Genomic DNA, 17,423 nt, shown 5'->3' on the forward strand with positions numbered 1-17,423 from the left:
AACAGGGCAACCTCAGTACACTGCCAAGTTAATAGAACATGCACTACAGTAATAAAATAAAATGTGAATAAAATTGCTTAAAACCAAGAGAATGGTTCTTCAAGAAGGTATAAATCCTGAAGCTTATGGACCTGGGTTTTTTGAAAAATTCAAGACTGCAGAGAAGCGTTCTTTCAAATTAGCACTTATCAGATAGGCAAGTCATATGATTGTTCTTTCAATCAATTTGTACTTTAAGAGGTGTACATGCATGCTTACAGAAATGAAAATTTATTACACTCTCTTGTAGATTCTCAGGCAGATGTGAACGTGAATAAACATCTATTATGCTGTTGATGTTGGTGTATGCCATTGTGTGTGTTCTGACTGCTACTCAGGATGAAACTAGAGATCCTTCGAAAGAGATCTCTAGTTTCATCCATGAGTAGCAGTCAGAACCTCTTTCAAAGGAGGGGAAACGTGACTGCTGCATTTCAGTTGAGGAGCTGTTTAAAACAGCTATTGCTGAAGATCTCCTTTGTGCCTTTTAAATGCAGGAAACTTGAAATTCATTCTGCAAAAACTATTTTCACTGAAAGGAAAGCTATTTTTTTTTTTCCCTTCTCCTTCCATTATCTCCCTAATGGCAAGCAAACCAAATGTTAGTTTACTTTTGCTTCATTTTTTTTGTTATGTTTTTAAACAAATTTAATCTTCTTGTCTTGATGACTGGATAACCAAGGAAACTAGCAACCCAGGATGCGTGCTGTTGATCATTCTGACTTTTCATTTTGCTGAACACCTATTTAGCCATAATGACTAAAAAAATTTGGAGTTGTCTTCTAATATTTTTTTTTTTTTGAATGCTGCACTTTTTTCCATAGGATGAAAATATCCATAGTTCACTATGCACAAGCTATACTCTCAATTTCATGCTCCTCCATATTTGCAATTCACTTGAATGTTGTAGAAAGATTGTGAACTTCAAGAAAAGTAAGAATGTAAATTAATCAGTGCACGTGTTCAGTTCTCTGTTTGTGTTCTCCTTATGTTTTGAAATGTAGATTGTTTAAAGACTTTATCACAAAGCATCCTGGTACTTCGTATCTGTTTCTGCTTTGGGAGCTAGGGGGAACAGACGAAGAGCTGCTTAGAGATGATTCCTACTTACCTCCAAAATAGATCAGGAGAAATGGGAACCTAATGTGGTTTTAAGAAGATAGACTTCAGAATTGGTTATCAAGATTATCTTTGCATGTGTAGAATTAAACGTGCTTGAATGTGTTTGAGCATAACTATTAGTTCTGGCAGGAAACCTGCAGGGTGGAGAAAAGCAATAACACTATCATCTTTTGTCTGTTAGTGAAAGCTGTTAGTGGATTGATGAGGTACACTACTGTTTTACCTTCGATCTGCTGTTCTGTGGAAGTTAACTTTAAGGATGTTAGATGTTTTGGTTTTTTTTTTCCTTCCAAATTGAGTAGTCTCAGCCTGTCAGTCGAACCAAAGATTGGTTCATCTGTACAAATAGTGTGACTTCTACAGCAGCAAGAGCAGATCCTGTATAGGAAGAGCGTGAACAGCTGTCTAATCCCTTTGTGAAGGGATTAGACCATCTTCATCAATTAACTTCAGTCTACTTCTCATAGCCCAAGATCCCTCCCGTTTGTGGCTTATCCTGTTGTGCTATTTTGGTGAATTATGGCACTTAAGCAAAATGTTGCAGTACTTGAACTGTAATGGATTATTAAATAAACTTTGCCACTGTTTTCTGTAAACTTACTTATTTCCAAGACATTTTCCTTCCTGATGAAGTAGTTTCACCCTGTTGAGTATTTCCATCCTCTTTATTTATCTTGCCCCTACCAGTTCTGCTGCACCCTACTTTAGATAAAAACATCAGAATTGCATTCTCTACTTGACATAGGGACATACCAAAACTTCGTGGAGTTGTAAAATAATTCTTTGTTTTATTCTTTTTGCCTTTTAATAAGTTGGTCAATGTTTTACCAGCTTATGTGGTTCCTCTTGCACATTACCTTCAGTGAAGTGTCAGTAGAGACACTGAAAACATTGTTCAGAATTGTGTCTACCAGTCTGAGTATAACATCGTGTCAGGATGATTTAAGATTTTTTCTTCAATCATAATTATTTTGATGTCACTACTTGTGAAGAAAACCATTAACGGTGAAGTTCATCTGTCACTTTATTGACTACCAGGTTTTCAGGAATTCTTCCTTTTGCATGGCATGGAACAGCCTGAAATGATATTGATGGTAGACTACATGTTTACACTTCCATGGTAGTAATTCTCTTAAGGAAGCTTATAATGAAATGCCTGTTTTGTTTCTGGCTTTAGCTTTTCAGAACTTTGTTATAAACCCATTGGGATAAAGTTTCATGAATTAAAACAAGAAACAACAAAATCTTTCTCAATATAACAATTCAGAGATTTTTTTTTTTTTTTGTAAATTGGTTTGTTACCACTGCCAGAGAAGTATTCTTTGTGTAACATGAATGACAAAAGAAAGCAATACTCATAAAGTTGGCTAAAACTTTCAGATCATTTTGAAATTAAATACTTGAAAAGTAATTTTGTATCATCATGTTTATGCTCGCTTCTGTTAGCCTTAAGAATTCAGTTTCTTAATCAAATGTATTGATACGTATTTGGAAAACTGTTTTCCCAGTGCAAATGTGTTTTTTGACTCGTATAAACTCGATTACATGTAGGAACACACAAAGCCACCAGAGGGCAAAAGAAAGAGCATATGGAGAAGGCTGTTATCTGAGTTTTTGCACATGCGGGCATGCACATGAGCAAACATTCTCTTTATTGTTTTTGTTCTGCAAACAAGATAGATGCCACTGTGCAGCAATTATGGAGATCCTGTATAAACAGTGTGTTTTTGTAGGTTCAGAGCCTACATGCATACAAAACTGCTGTTTAATTTTGATTTTAAAAAGGAAAATAAAACTTAAAATCCATTATTTTCAAGCATCAAATCTGTTTTGAGTTAACGTATCACACTTCTCACACCGTAAAACTGTGTTAGATTTCCAGCAGAGAAACCTCACTAGTAGGGGTGGTTGGAAAAATGCTCATAGTGATGTTCTCAACTGCTTAATAGTGAAGAAAGCAGCTGACATGGATCGCTCCGGTTTCACTGCCCTCTTCTGTAATGAAAATATTCTGTGTAGGGAAATTTTTGAGCAGCGCTGTGATGAAGTTAGAGTTGCAATGCAGAGGTGGGCTGGGATCTAGTGAAATTGAATGAATCTCTCAAAATATTGCCTGGTGCTCTCTATAGCACTACTGGAGAATGGTATAGAAAAAAGCTGCTTGTAGTTTGGGGGAAGTAATGGATCTGCTTGTGGTTTTTGTTTTTGTTGTTATTGTCACTCTCTGTGCTCTTTTTAGGTTGTACCTATTATTTTTCTAGGAATTCTAGTTATATGATACTTGCAGCATTCACATCTACGTACTTCCTTTGAGGTGTTAAGTGAAATAGTTGACTATGTGATGCACATGATGGAAAACCAGTATGGAAATACTAGAGTATTACAGGATGGTCACAATATTGAAAAGAATGTTTCTGAAATATAGAAAGTGAATAAACTGCTGCTGAGCTAGAACTTGCACTGAGAGATAATCTGAGTTATCCTTTGGCATTAGAAGTTGTTATTGTATTCATTTTCTTTTTTATTTTGAAAGCAGACCAAGAGAAACTGTTCTCTGGATCTAATCTCCAAGTATTTTTTAGCTCAGTTTTCAAATATTGAAGTGATTCAGTGTAGTAACTGAAAAAAAGGCATGTTCTTTCTGCATATCTAGTCAGTACATTGCTGCGGTGAGTAACATTTGGTGTATAACACGCATTTAAGAAGTCTTGTCCCTCTATCTTGTCAGTAAGTGAAATCTACCAGAAGCTGGATTTTCCTTTGGTGTGTATTGGACTTCAGAGTTATTCCTGAATTATGCAGGTGAAACCAAGTATTCTGTGCAAGTTCCATCAATTAAACGTTAAGAGATTTTATAACTTCATTTTTTTGTCGCATTTCATTCTGTGGTCCTTTTTCTACAATGAAAATGTAGCCTGCTTTTGCTGAAGTGATTTTCTTGCTTGGTGAACTCTTAAAAGAACACAACGTACTTTTTTTCTTTTCCTTCTCCTGCTGACCTAATAAATGTCACAATTCATGTCCTGAGCATCTCGTAGCAAATCTAGTTTCAGATTTAACCACCTAATCACATTAAATTATACTGATACATAAGTTTCAGCTTATATTTTAAAATGAAAATTGTTTCTATATAATCTTCTATTCCCTATGGCACTTTCATGAAAACTAGTTAAAATACTTAGAAAGTGACTGTAATTCTGTTTTTTTTGTTTTTTTGTTTTTTTGTTTTTTCCTAGTTCTTAGGTTGCATCTTACAACTTTAAGTGTTTCTGACTAATTGACATGAAAGTGAAGAACCATTACAGATATTTCTGCTACTGAAAGAGCAGACAGCTACAGGGAATAACAGAACTTGAGGTTAACATCTGTCTGCCTTTTCTGGCATTGTGAAGACTCTTGCAGCTCAGCGTAGTTTATGATGTCTACTGTGTATGTGCATGTCCATCTAGTAGACAAAAAGCACTTTTCCATAGTTTAAGAATTGCTCAGTGATTTATCAAGGATGCCAGAAGGCTTCTAGTTCAACATCCTTCTTGAAGCAGAGTTCATAGTGAGATCAGACCAGGTTTTTCAGGTTCCTACATGGCTGTTTCTGGGAAATCTTCAGGAATTGAATTTGCACAAGCTCACTGATTAACTGCAACTCCACTGCTTGGCTGCCTTAATGATGGGGGAAAAATTGTTTGCTTGTATCCAGTCAGGACTTGTCTTGTCTCAGCTTGCTCCTTGTTGGCCTGGACTCCCTGATTCTAGACTAGTCCTTCTGTTTTCTCTTACTGAGTTCTAATCAAATAGAAGTCTAAAAGATTTTTTTCTTTAAATGCTAATGTCCATTGTCAATGAATGGAATGTTTTCTATCTTGGTTTAGTTGATCTGTCTGTCTCTTGAGGTCATGTGTGTTTTACTTCAATTTTACTGGGCTTGTTTCCTCAGACTTGCCCTTGTTTCTTGTCCTGATCACTGAGTGTGTCTTCATCTTTCTGACTGTCAGTGTCACAGAGTGAGCTTTATGGTTCTTGTGGGTACCTGGGTCTATGCTAATGTTTTGCAGTTTAATTCCTTACAGATTATAAAGTGTATGTCTGCCTGTTGCAATCCTATGCATCTTTTTTTCTTTAATCTTAAGCAATTCAGTCTTGTTATAACCATGTTTGTTCAGAGAAGTGTCATGGAGGTGGTTTTCCTAGTCTCTGACTTTGACTAAGTCAGCCTGCTTCTCATCCCTGTACTTGATTAAACTTTTACAATTGCTTAACCCTCTCCTACCATTTATTCATAATATCTAATCCGTGTTACTTCACATTCTTAGGGTAAAAAAGAACTACTCCACCCCCCTCATGTTTGTACTGCATATGATAGGATTCACCTCAAAGGTATTTTATTCTTCAAATTCCTTCTGTTTGACTCGCTCCTTTGCTGCTATACCTGCCAAAATTGAACATAAGCATAATGTTGCACTGAAATTGCCATCTGTTATTATGATGAAAAACAGCTGTCATTTTTTCCTTTGTTATACCACTGTACATTAGCTGTTGTCTGCCTTGTACATGAGATGGTTTGTGCAAAGCATAGCATAAGAGTCCTCAAGGGCTGGCATTATCAGCTAGAGAAATTTTAAAGCTATTTGGAGAATATTTGAGTACCGCATATGAACATGAGAAAAAGCTTCTTTAATTTGAGGTTTACAGAGCACTGGAACAAGCTGCCCACACAGGTTATGGAGACTACTTTCTTTGGATATACTCAAAGACTCCTTGGGCGCTTTCCTGTGCAAGCTGTTCTAAGTAACTTGTCATAGCAGTGGTGTTGGGTCTGATGGTCTTCAGATGTCTCTTCCAATCTCTTCAGGTCTATGATGGTTCTGTGAAACCTTCATGTCTCTGAACGTGATGTTTTTGTGGCTATGTCATTGTGAGGTCCAACAGAACACCTCCCCCATGTTGTCTCACTGATCATATCAACATTAGATACTATCGTCCTGAATTGCTTGTATCCTGCTGTTTTCCCACCAGCAGGCACGGAGGTGGTTGAAGTTCCACATAAATAGGAAGCTCCTTCGTGTTATCTGAAGATTGTCTTTTCTTCAGGAAAGGTGACACCTGCCACAATGTTGCTACTTTGGTTTGCTCTATTCCTAAACTGTGAACACTCAGCTGGCTCTGATCCATCCATGGATAGATCTCCATTCTATCTGCTGTTCTTTATAAAGGACAGTTTTCCACTTAAGCCTTTCTGATCTGTACTTCCTGCAGAGCCTGTGTTTGTGAGTTTGCAATCCCAGTGAGACTGTAGATATGCCATAAGCATAAAGTGTATTTGGTCAGTAACAGCAAAGACATTACCTTATCTCTACACTGAAGATTTGACCATGGAATGGCTTTTACAGGTTTGTTTTTAATTTGTTATATTTTGATGACTTTTCTTTTAGATTTTAAGCTACTTAAGGAAGAGTTGTGTAACTCTCCACTCTGTTTTTATTAAAAAGTTCTGTTGGGATTTCTCTCCTATGGGCACTTCTGAGTCGTAAACAAATGAGAACTGAGTAGCCTGCTCCATTAAAAGTGGCTAACTAGTGTGGGACAGATTTATTCTTTGACCTTTCTGGACTTCCTGGATGCACTAACTGTTAATATCTTGAGGCATAGGTAAATGGAATTCAAATAATAAAAGCTTTAGTAATTTATGTTTCTTGTATTAGCAAAATCAATTTTATTAACCTTGTATTCGTACTTCATGTCAGAAAATGATGTGATATTGCATCTTGCCGTGTCCTGGTTTTGGCTTGGATAGGGTTAATGTTCTTTGTAGTAGCTGGTATGGTGCTGCATTTCAGATTTTTGATGAAAACAGAGATGATAGCACACAGATGTTTTAGTTGTTTCTGAGCAGTGTTACACAGGAGCCGAGTACATTTCAGCTTCTTGTGCTGCCCTGCCAGTGAGGCGCTGGGGGTGCGTAAGGAGCGGGAGAGGACAGAAACAGCTGATTCAAAGTGGCCAAATGAATGTTTCATACCAGGGTGATATCATGCTGAACATAAAAGCTGGGGGAAAGAAGGAGAAATTGGGACAAGTAGTGGCATTTGTGGTCCCAAGAAACCATTGTGTGACGAGCCTTGCATTCCTAGGAGTGACTGAATGCTGATGGGAAGTAGTGAATTAATTCCTTAGGCTGCTTTACTTGCGTGCTCAGCTTTTGCTTTGCCTAGTAAACTGTGTTTATCTTGACCCGTGAGTTTTTGTGTGTTTATGATTCTCTCCCTTATCTCTCTGTGGGGGCAGCAAGTGAGTGCCTGTGTGATGCCTAGCTGCTACCAGAGTTGAAGCACAGTGACCTACTAGCTTCTCAATAACAATTATGTGGTTATATTTTGTAATCAGCTTTATTATAATTTTTTTCTTCCATTGACTAGTTTTGCTCAGTGTGGGAGCACATCTGGAAGTTATCTGCCCAATCAGCAAGGTAATGTGAAGACTTAGCAAATTATGACTCCAAGGTCTATAATTTCAGTCACAAGCCATTGCTGGAAGAAAGTTTGTGTATGTTGATAGAGTGGCTATACTTCTAGATCTCTACTGAGATTAAGTACAAAGTGGAAACTGCAGAAGTCTTATGTAAGATGTAGTAAACCAATCTTTTCAAATCAAGGTATTAGTTAGAACTTGATCCTGCAAATTTGAGATAGCCACATAAACAACTGATTTTGGATGTAGTGACATCTGTCCCATTTGAATTAGATGTCTGTGAACTGTCAAGTCATCTTTATTTGTCTTTGGAGCTTGCATGCAGTAAAACTGTAGGCTAAAGACTACTTAAATAGAGCACTGAATGTGCAACTGTCTGGTGATGGCCTGATTCAGTGGAGGGGATAAGTGGTTCTCAGTTGCCATTAAATTGTTAAGGAGTGTAGAGTTTTAATATCTCACAAAACATCGAGTGGGAACGTTAATGCATTGCTATCATCTAGTCCTACTTAACTGACAGCTGCTGTGGCTTTGGTGGTGATGCAAGTGAGTGCCTCTGAGATTGCAGCTTTCTCTTTGGTACTTCTGCATGCGAGAAAGAGCAATGTTGATAATAGTGTTCTGCTTGACTAGCCTTAGTGATGATGGAAGCCAGTGTGTATGCTTCATTGGCTTTTATTGGTGTGTTGTGCAGATCTCCTCAGCCCAGGGTAAACTCAAACAGTGCTTTTCGTATGGCCAGCTGATACCTTGCTTCATGTATGTCTCCTGATGCTGCAGTTACAGTGTGCTGGTGGAAACAATACCAGGAAGATCATCACAAACAAACAAAAGCAAGTTGTTAGAGCCAGTTTCTTTGTTTTCTGCTTCCTAGAGAGGAAACTCAGTGATCAAAGATGCCATAAGTCACGGTTGTGACTTACGAGATCTGGTTCTCTGAAGTTTCAGAAAGCAAGCATGCCTGTTAGTGCTGCTAAGCAGCTTTTACAGTGCTGTAGCCTAATTTTGGCTGAAGAATAGAGTTTGGCTCATGAATATAGTGAGGGTTACAGTTCGTCTCTTAGGCTGTCCACCAATGGCAGAATTCCAGAGGTGCAGTCAGTAAATTTTGAGCTCCCTCAAATAGATATATAAACACCTACACATCCCAGAGAAAAAAAGTATGTGCTGAAATATTGTCTCAAATCACTTCTGGATAGCATGAGAAACAGCAGACTATAAGAGAATTCAGTTTATGCCTTTTCCAGTTTTTCAACCTGCTGTGTGCTTTCTGCAGGCTCTGTCTCACAGACCCATATTATTATTATTATTGGTTTACCCGTTTCTTCAAAGCGTACCCACTGCTTTGCACACATTTAGATTGTTCTCTGTGTTCTCTCCAGGATGCAAGGGTTTTAAAGTTTCCTTATACGTTTGTAAATACAGTGCAAACATGAGAGCCTGGTGTCTAGCGCCTAAGTCATATTGGTGCTGTATTGTTGTGCAGTAGGTGTGATTTCATGGTCACCTGTGGTCTGCATGCTAATAGTACAGCTTTGTGCAGTGCTTTCCACATGTTAGAATCGTGAGACATCAGGTAGCCGTGGAAAATGTCCTCTGTGTGAATATATGTCTGGGCTGGACCTGACTGGAGCTGTTTCTGTTAATTAATTCTTTCTTCAGCTCCTCTTGGGAACATACTTCTATTAGGATAAATAGTGAGCTGCTACATTTCTGCTTTGTTTCTGTGTACGCATTTACAGAATGAGAAGCTGTATGTTAATGGCTTAAAAATGCATTTCAATGATTAAAAGAAAAATTAAGCAGCCTACAATTACCTCAGCCCATGTAAATTGAAAGGCTGTGTGGGCTTGGAGCACTACGATTGGAATTGTTAACCCAGACACATTCTGTGTTTTTGGGTTTTTTTTTTCTTCCTCATCTTCTTTTGCCTGTAAAAGACAAGTTGATTAAAGAGAATATGGTTTATCTTTTTATTAATCAACTGAAAAGGTTATTCTTTAGAAAGGTTATTCTTTAGGAAGCGGTGTACTTAAATCATGTTGGTTTTGGTTTTTTTTCTTTTTATTAGGAGAAGGATGTTTACATTCATTAATAAGGAAGAGTGATAACTCTGTTTGTCAGCGGTGAGAAGGAGGCTTCTGCACACTCGCTGCTTGTTCCTGTCATACTGAGAGCACTAATGGGCACCAGCTGGGCTGCAGCTATAGCAGCTTCACCACTTCAGCCTCGCACAGCAAGAGCTGCTGTGGCAGAGCTGCAGAAGGGCCGCCTGTGCGGATTTAGGAAGTATACACTTGAGTTGTTGTTCCCTGGGCAACAGAATAACTGCAGCCAGCTGGCTCTGCACCACCTGAGCTGATCAAAGAGCAAACCCTGTCAGGCACTGATACTTCAGCTCCTCCAGCTTCAGCGGGAATGTCTGCAGGCAATGATGTAGGGAGCATTGTCATTTGGATTTCAAGGTTAAACACAGGGGAATGAAGCAGAATGACAGCAGAATAAAATGTAAACATTGTTCCTGTAGGTGCTACCATCTCATGTACGTAGTTATTGATTCTAAAAAATCAATGTAAAAATACTTCATTACTAAAGTACATACAAAATGTGTTTCAGAATGATTTTAAAAGAAAGCAGGAGGCTAGCAATGACTGTCTTTGTTTTCCTTCTTCCAAGAGGATACATTAATCGGAGTGATTTGGCACATACGTAAGGAAAATGGTAGAGAATGGTTGAACGTAAAGATTGGGGTGCTTAGTAAAATGGTATAATTAGGGAGGGCTGTGCAGAGTTGGACTTTTGCTTTAGGTGACTGCTGCAAGCCCGTGACAAGTGAGACTGTGGTTGTTACATATGTCAGAGCATACTTAAGTGACATGGGGGCGGTTATTCTGCAGGTGGTGCCAGAAGAATGAAAGGTGAATGATTGAACATCTGTGTGTTGTAATATTGGCTGGTGTGTTCCTGTATAATTGGGATCAGAATCCACTTACAGGATGGGTTGTGGGTGACAATGCTTCCTGAATGTCCATTTAACTGTCTTAGCCTTTGACCTTTATGTTATACCATTGCCTGTAAGCATCACTTTGCTTAAGAGTTTCAGGAAGTTTCACATCTTAAAATCCTGTGTTAAACAGGAATGTTATAAAATGGTGAAGATTGAAATTTTGTTTTATCACTCTCCTTGAAATATGTTTCTTTATTTTTTTCAATATCTCTATTGCCTCTGAAAGATAATAACTTCAATTCTGGAAAGGTAATTGCGGTGGGTGAACTGGAGGCAGGCAGAACATGGACAAATGATAGTATAGGTTGACTTTTATTGAGCTTAGGGTGTCTTCAATTCACACCTGATTGAGTAAGGAAAAGCAGGATTGGTGGATCTCTACAAGTGCTCAAACCTGTTTTCTGCTGAAACTGCTGAGTATTGATTAGCATCCATACTTATAAAGATGATTTGTCTTTTTTTATACATTGCTTTTGTTCTTTTTGTTCTTCTGCTTTGTCTTTGTTTTAGTAATATTTGACTAATGAAAGTGTTTCCATAGACATAGTAGTTTCATGTGGATTTTTAGTTTGTTTTTTTTTTTTTTTTTTTTTTTAAAACTTAAACCTTTTAGCCCTTAAAAAACCCTAAGTGGATTTTTTTTTTGTCCCTATTGGAAATCAACGTGGTGAGGGAGAGTTTGAGTGAAGGAATAAAGTTTGAGAAAACAGTAATGTTGTTGGATTGCTTCTGACTGCAAAGTCATTTACATCCCTGGTATCTCTTATCTACATTTCATTCTACTCTGCTCTGGTGAGGCCTCACCTGGGGGTACTGCATCAGATGTGGTGTCCTCAGAACAAGAGAGAGACAGACCTGTTGGAGTGCATCCAGAGAAGGACCACCAAAACGATTCAAGGGGTGGAGCACTTCCTCCGTGAGGATAGGCTGAGAAGGCTGGGGCTGTTCAAGCTGGAGAAGAGAAGGCTCTGGGGAGACCTGAGTGCAGCCTTTCAGTATCTAAAGAGGGGCTGTAAGAGAGGAGGAGACAAACTCTGTATCAGTCTGTTTTGATAAGACAAGGAAATGGGAGATTTAGATTAGATACTAGGAAATACGTTTTTACAATAAACATTGAAGCAGGCTCCCTGGAGGTGTGATGGATGCTCTGTCTGTGGAGACATTCAGAGTCCACCTGGAAAGGGCTCTGAGCAACCTGATCTAGCTGTAGGTGTCCCTCTTCATTGCAGGGGAGTTTGACTAGACGGCCTTTAAAGGTCCCTTGCACCTCCCAGTGATTCTGTGTAAAAGTATGGCTTTTTGTACTCAGTCATACAAAAGCAAATAGAGGTCTAATTGAGACTGTTTACTGTCTATGGTGGTTATAGAGACTGCATCTCTTCCTTCTGCATTTATTCTTATTTACTGTGTCAGTAATCTGGATATCAAATGATTTCTTAGCGCTTTTACTGGGGTTGCAAATTGTCTTCTCTAAAGTGGCTATTTATTAAATAGAATAAATTAAAATTTTGAAGAAGTCTCTGTAAATGGACTTTTGTGATTGCACCTGATGTTCAGTTGGGTTTTTGTGGTTTCCCAGGCTATTGAATTTCCTGAATAAATATTTGTAAAAAAATTTGGAGTGACTTTTGAATCTGGAGACCTGATATGGCTCACTTCTTTGATTATGGCAGTCTCTAGAAATTGCTGAATCAAAGTCAAGGGTTGTTAAAGAGCTCAGACAATTCCTTCTGGCTTAAAAATCTGAATATATGCAGAAGTTGAAATTTTTGCAAGGGTGGGACTGACTTCTAGTGTCATAAGCAAATGCTTAACATCTGGAGTCAGCAGTCTGTGTTCTTACATTTGTGTTCTTTTATCTTCTCGTCTTGAAATGATTGCATAGTTGCTGAGGAATATCAGACGGTTACTGCATTCCAGCTAGCCGTGATTCAGTGAACTGATCTGCTGTATGTGACATAATTCTATAAGGGAGTAACAAGTACTTGTAATATAGATTAAACATGTGCTTCTTTTTGTATTGCCATTAGTAGTTTCCTGATAACTTTACCTGTCAGACTTTTTTTTTTGAGGGGCTTATTTGCTCTCTCAGAGGTGATTAAGCAGGAACAACTCTCTAAGGGGAGCACTGTTTGGAGATAGGTAGATAAGCAGGATGTTTTACCTGTCTACAACGTCTCTTTTTCAGTGTTGAAACTGCTAGTAGTGGAAATCTGAAAATTGTCGTGGAAGTAGCCCTCATTGTGAAGCTCTTTCAAGTGCTGTAGTGAAAATTGGTATTGATTTGACCAAGTTGTGACCTTTTCAAATTGCACACTTTGTATGCAGAGGGTTTTCTCACTTGCTTAACTTGCAAAGTAGGCATCTGAAGAAGGCTGTGAGCTCTGTGATTCTCAGGCTTTGGACAAACTTGCTGAAGTTTATTTCCTGCAGTTTGTTCCTGCACCCTCAGAGCTGCCAGATCAACTATGTGCACAGTTTCTTTCTATCTCAGTTCTGTCAAAATATGGGACTATCTGCTTATTCCTGACTTCTTGCTTGCTTTCTTTTTAAGCTTGGATCATTTCAACAGAACTAGGTAGAAGGAACTGCGTATAGTCACTCTGGCAGATCTGTGAGTATGGCGGACTCAGCCCAGGAGGTCGTGTTAATGAGTGTGAGGAAGCAATGCTTAACAGGGAGTTGTTGCTGTTGGGAAAAGTGTGTCGAACTCCAGCCATAACTACTGAGAGGTATACTAAAGATGCACAGTGAATTAGGCAAGGGACTTCTCTTGAATTATAAGGAATGAAAGTGACAGCAGTCTAAGAATTCATTGTCTTAATCTTGGATTATTGTTTTGAACAGTTTTTTAGGAGTACTACAGGACTCTCTTCTGCAAAACTTTAACTTATGCTTTATGAAGGTATAACATAATGGTTGCTTAATGCTTAGTTAAACCCACTAACAACTTGCTTAATACACTAGCTTGTCAATTCTTTTCTGCATTGGTACTGTGTAATAAAAATTCTGGTTTAAGCATGAGGTAACATTGGAAAAGTAGTTTCCAACTGTATGAATAGCTTTAAGGTACATATGTATGACTTGATCAAAAGACAAAATATCTTTTTATTTTTATTTTTTGACAGTCTATGTCAAAAAAGATAGTGATAACTATCACTGTTATTTAAATATTCCGTTCATTCATATGGGTCTCTTACTATTTTTAGGGAAATAGCATGAGAGGTTATAGATAAGAAATAAGTTTTAGTAGGGTGATATAACGTAGGGAAAAATTGGGGGTTTCTGATGTTAATTTTCTCTCTCTCCTTAGAGAAAATAATTGATGATTACAGCACTGATCTTTCTTGATAATGATTTAAAAATATATGGTTTTTTTATTTCTACTTCTCTGAATATGGACAGAAAAAGATAACAATTGTGAGGAAGAATAAATGACATCTATGCTGTTGAGACCCGATGGAGGTCTAATAGGTAAAACTGTATTTAAAAGATGTGTGCTAATGTAGTTCTTAAGGAATTTTTTTTATGATAAAAATTGAATTATGAAAGAAAATTTCTGTAAGTCTTACAAAGTCGTGACTATTAATAAATCTAGCATGATTAAATTGTATTTCAAAAATAGAGTATTTTCTTCCATTTTGGAAGGGCAAATGGCATCTCATGTACATGATAGCATCAGAGCAGCTTTCCAGAAAGCACAGTATTTCCTGAAAACCAGGGAATGGTGTGTCCTGTAAGATATGGAAGCCTGATAACTTTTTTCTACTGCTCAAGGAAATATCTTCTGCCGAAAATATCAAAGTACACTTCCATTTGCTTCTTAAAAGCATCTGTGGGTCTGTGCCATTTGGGAAAAAAAATTAAAAAATTAAAAATATATATATATAATTACTACATACGCAAAAAATTCAAGCAGATCCATTTCGCTGGTGGATTTTAACAAATTTTCAAAGCATCAGTGTTAAAAGAGGCCAAGTTACATCAGAATTCGGGGAGACTTCACTATATTTTCTTAAGCTTCAACCAGTCTTCAAAATGCTGCTTGTTTACTTGTTTTTAGGTTTCTAACATGGGAATCTGATTGTGTGTGACAATCTACACCTTTATTATTAATAATACTATTGTTATCCTTTCTCATCAGAATGTACCACCACAATGCCAAAATGTTTATGTTTTGGAAAGTTAAAATGACATTTCAAGGCTTCCTTAAACTCATTATGCTATCTGAGAGGAAAGATGGCTTCTGAAATGTTCTGTTAACTTTTCACGATTGGTGTTGTGGTTCTTTGCGTCGGTCATGGTGATAGCAGAAAAGCTAAAGCTTTATATCCATGATACAGACCTTTCGGTAATTCTAATCCACCAGAAACTTCTTTACTGTGTTCTTTAACATTCTGTCATATATTGACTTATCTAGGCAAAGCATTCAATAAATCTTAATTTCTCAAACTACTTTGTGCATTCTGTTCAGGTTATTTATTATTTGTATGGAGGAGAAGGCATGCTGTGCATTGACTTGCCCTTTGCTAGGAAAGGTAGCCATCTGCTGTTGGTTCCTCATCTTTCAGTGGCACATTGATTTAAAGTGAAGGATTTCCCTCAAATGGTTTGGAAATAGCTGTTTAGCATGCACTACAATTATTAAAAGCTCAATTGTGTGCTAATAAATAAGGGATTATTCCTTGTTTATCTTTAGATAACGGTATGGCCTCTTGATACTATATTCAATTTGTATACAACTTCCAATTATAGTAAAACAGTTACACAATTGTATTTCATGTTTAGTGCTTTTTGTCAAATACCCAGTGCTCGTGCATTCTGAATTCTGTGCCTTTAAGTTCTTTTCTTACTCTTGTTTTTCTCTATCAGAAATGGACATTGTTTTTCATTCTGTTGTTTGTTGTGAGAGTGGCTGTTTTGTGTATATAATATCCAAAAACTGGTCACCTTGGTAGTAGAGACATTTCTGTTGGGATGACACCGAGCCTGAGAAAACCTTTCTCTGATTTACCACCCTTCGTCTTGAAAACGCTCTCATTAGTTGTTCCGAAATGGAAACATGCCTCTAAGTTGGTCACATCTGTTCATGGCTCCTTAATCAGATACTCTAGACTAAAATCAGCACTTTAAGATAGAACATTAAGAGAGGGGCTTGTGATATTACCTGATTACTTCTCATCCTCGGGACTTTGTTTTGAACACATCTTCCAGTAGGCAGTGACACCCAAAGCTTTCACTCCCCAGTATCACTGTAGCTGGTTTCTTTGTTCCTGCTGCAGCAGACACATTCTTCTGCTTTGAACCCTGGACCAGAAGCTGTTACGATGTGGACATGTTTAGTGCTGCTCTGGTCTCCTCACACTGCACTCTGACGCAAATTCTGATTATTTTTGGGTGGTGGGCAGTAGTGTATGTACATAGACCATATGGTATTTGTTCCCCTTGATTACAGTTAGCTTTTTTTCTCATATGTTGTGATATTTTGCTATACACATCTGAGTTCTGTTTAAATTATGGAAGCTGCTTTTGTTCACTAGAGTTAGAGGAGCGTGCTTGGGTGGGATACTGCAGTTTTGTAGTAAACTTATTAGTAGCAAAGGGTATGACATAATGCAATAGGTTAAACTGTGGATTGCCCTTGAAAGGAAAATAGTAAAACTGTCTCAATTGTTATTGTTAAGGGTGCAAGTAACATAAATTGTGGGTCTTTTTCATTAAAATCATTATGGGGATTGAAACTTGGAAAAATTGCCTTTAAAAACATTTATTTTTTCATGAGCACTGACTTTTACCTTTCAAACAGGGAAAGCTGGATTGCATGAATGCTAATTATGAGTTTTGCAGTAACTTGACTACTAGCTTGAGGTCTGACTGTACCCATATTTTGTGTACTTTCCATTCAACTTAGAATCTTTTTAAATTTTTTGAACAGCAGGTGTGCATTGCTTATAGATTTGTGTAAATGTCAATACACCATATACAAAATATGTCTCCCATACGATGATCTGTTGACATTATTCTCTATTGCTTAGCTTCAGACAGTAAAGTCGTGACATGTGCTGCTGTTTGGAGGATGCCGAAGGAATTGGAATCAGGCAGTCATGAATCCCCTGATGATTCATCAAGCAACACTCAAACCCTGGAGCTACTCTGTCACCTTGACAACACAGCCCATGGCAATATGGCCTGGTAGGATTCTGCATATTTTATAGTCCTAGAAAAAGCCTACAGGAAAGACCTATGCTGTTAGTTTTGTGCAGATGTATTTTGTAGAAGCTATGCTATACGTTTTAAAATCATAGTCTTTAAAGAATAAGTATAAATTGGATTTTTGTCCTATAGACAGAAAAAAAACAACATTCATTGTAGTCCTGCAATCACATATGGAGTATCATCCTGTACAGTTTTAATGTGTTTCTTCCTACTTGTCCACATCTAAAACGAAGTGCAGAGGTATAATGCTTAGCACTTCATTGTCTTTGTGGAATATAAATTTGAGATTGTGTCAGTTGAGTAAGTACTGTAAAACAAAGACTGATTTGGCATAACTGTAAGTCAGTTAATAGGGATAAGAATTTGTTGTATTATTTGATTCTTGTTTAGCTACTTTTTTCTGTGGCCTAAGAAAAGACAAGGAGAGCTGCAGTAGTGGCGAGAGAATTACAGAGGTTTGTTTCCCTTTCTGTGCTTTGAAACATCCATTGGATATTAGCAAGTCCTTTGCTGTGTAGGTATGTGACGTGTTCCAGCTGCTTCCTGAACAAACACACAAACGCATTTGGTTCAT

The 17,423-nt window shown here is 37.7% G+C and overlaps 1 protein-coding gene across 1 annotated transcript in view; it reads left to right on the top strand.

The window, feature by feature from the left end:
• Positions 1 to 17,423, top strand: part of EIPR1 (EARP complex and GARP complex interacting protein 1) — a 60,193-nt gene that overhangs the window by 20,005 nt on the left and 22,765 nt on the right. The window contains exon 4 of the mRNA XM_042828722.1: positions 16,669 to 16,825. Within this exon, the coding sequence (XP_042684656.1) occupies positions 16,669 to 16,825 (157 nt within the window). The remainder of the gene's footprint in view (positions 1 to 16,668; positions 16,826 to 17,423) is intronic.

The sequence above is a fragment of the Centrocercus urophasianus genome, unplaced genomic scaffold (genome assembly GCF_019232065.1).
Source record: "Centrocercus urophasianus isolate 14NV4802_14NV808 unplaced genomic scaffold, USGS_Curo_1.0 seq_10, whole genome shotgun sequence".
NCBI lineage: Eukaryota > Metazoa > Chordata > Aves > Galliformes > Phasianidae > Centrocercus > Centrocercus urophasianus.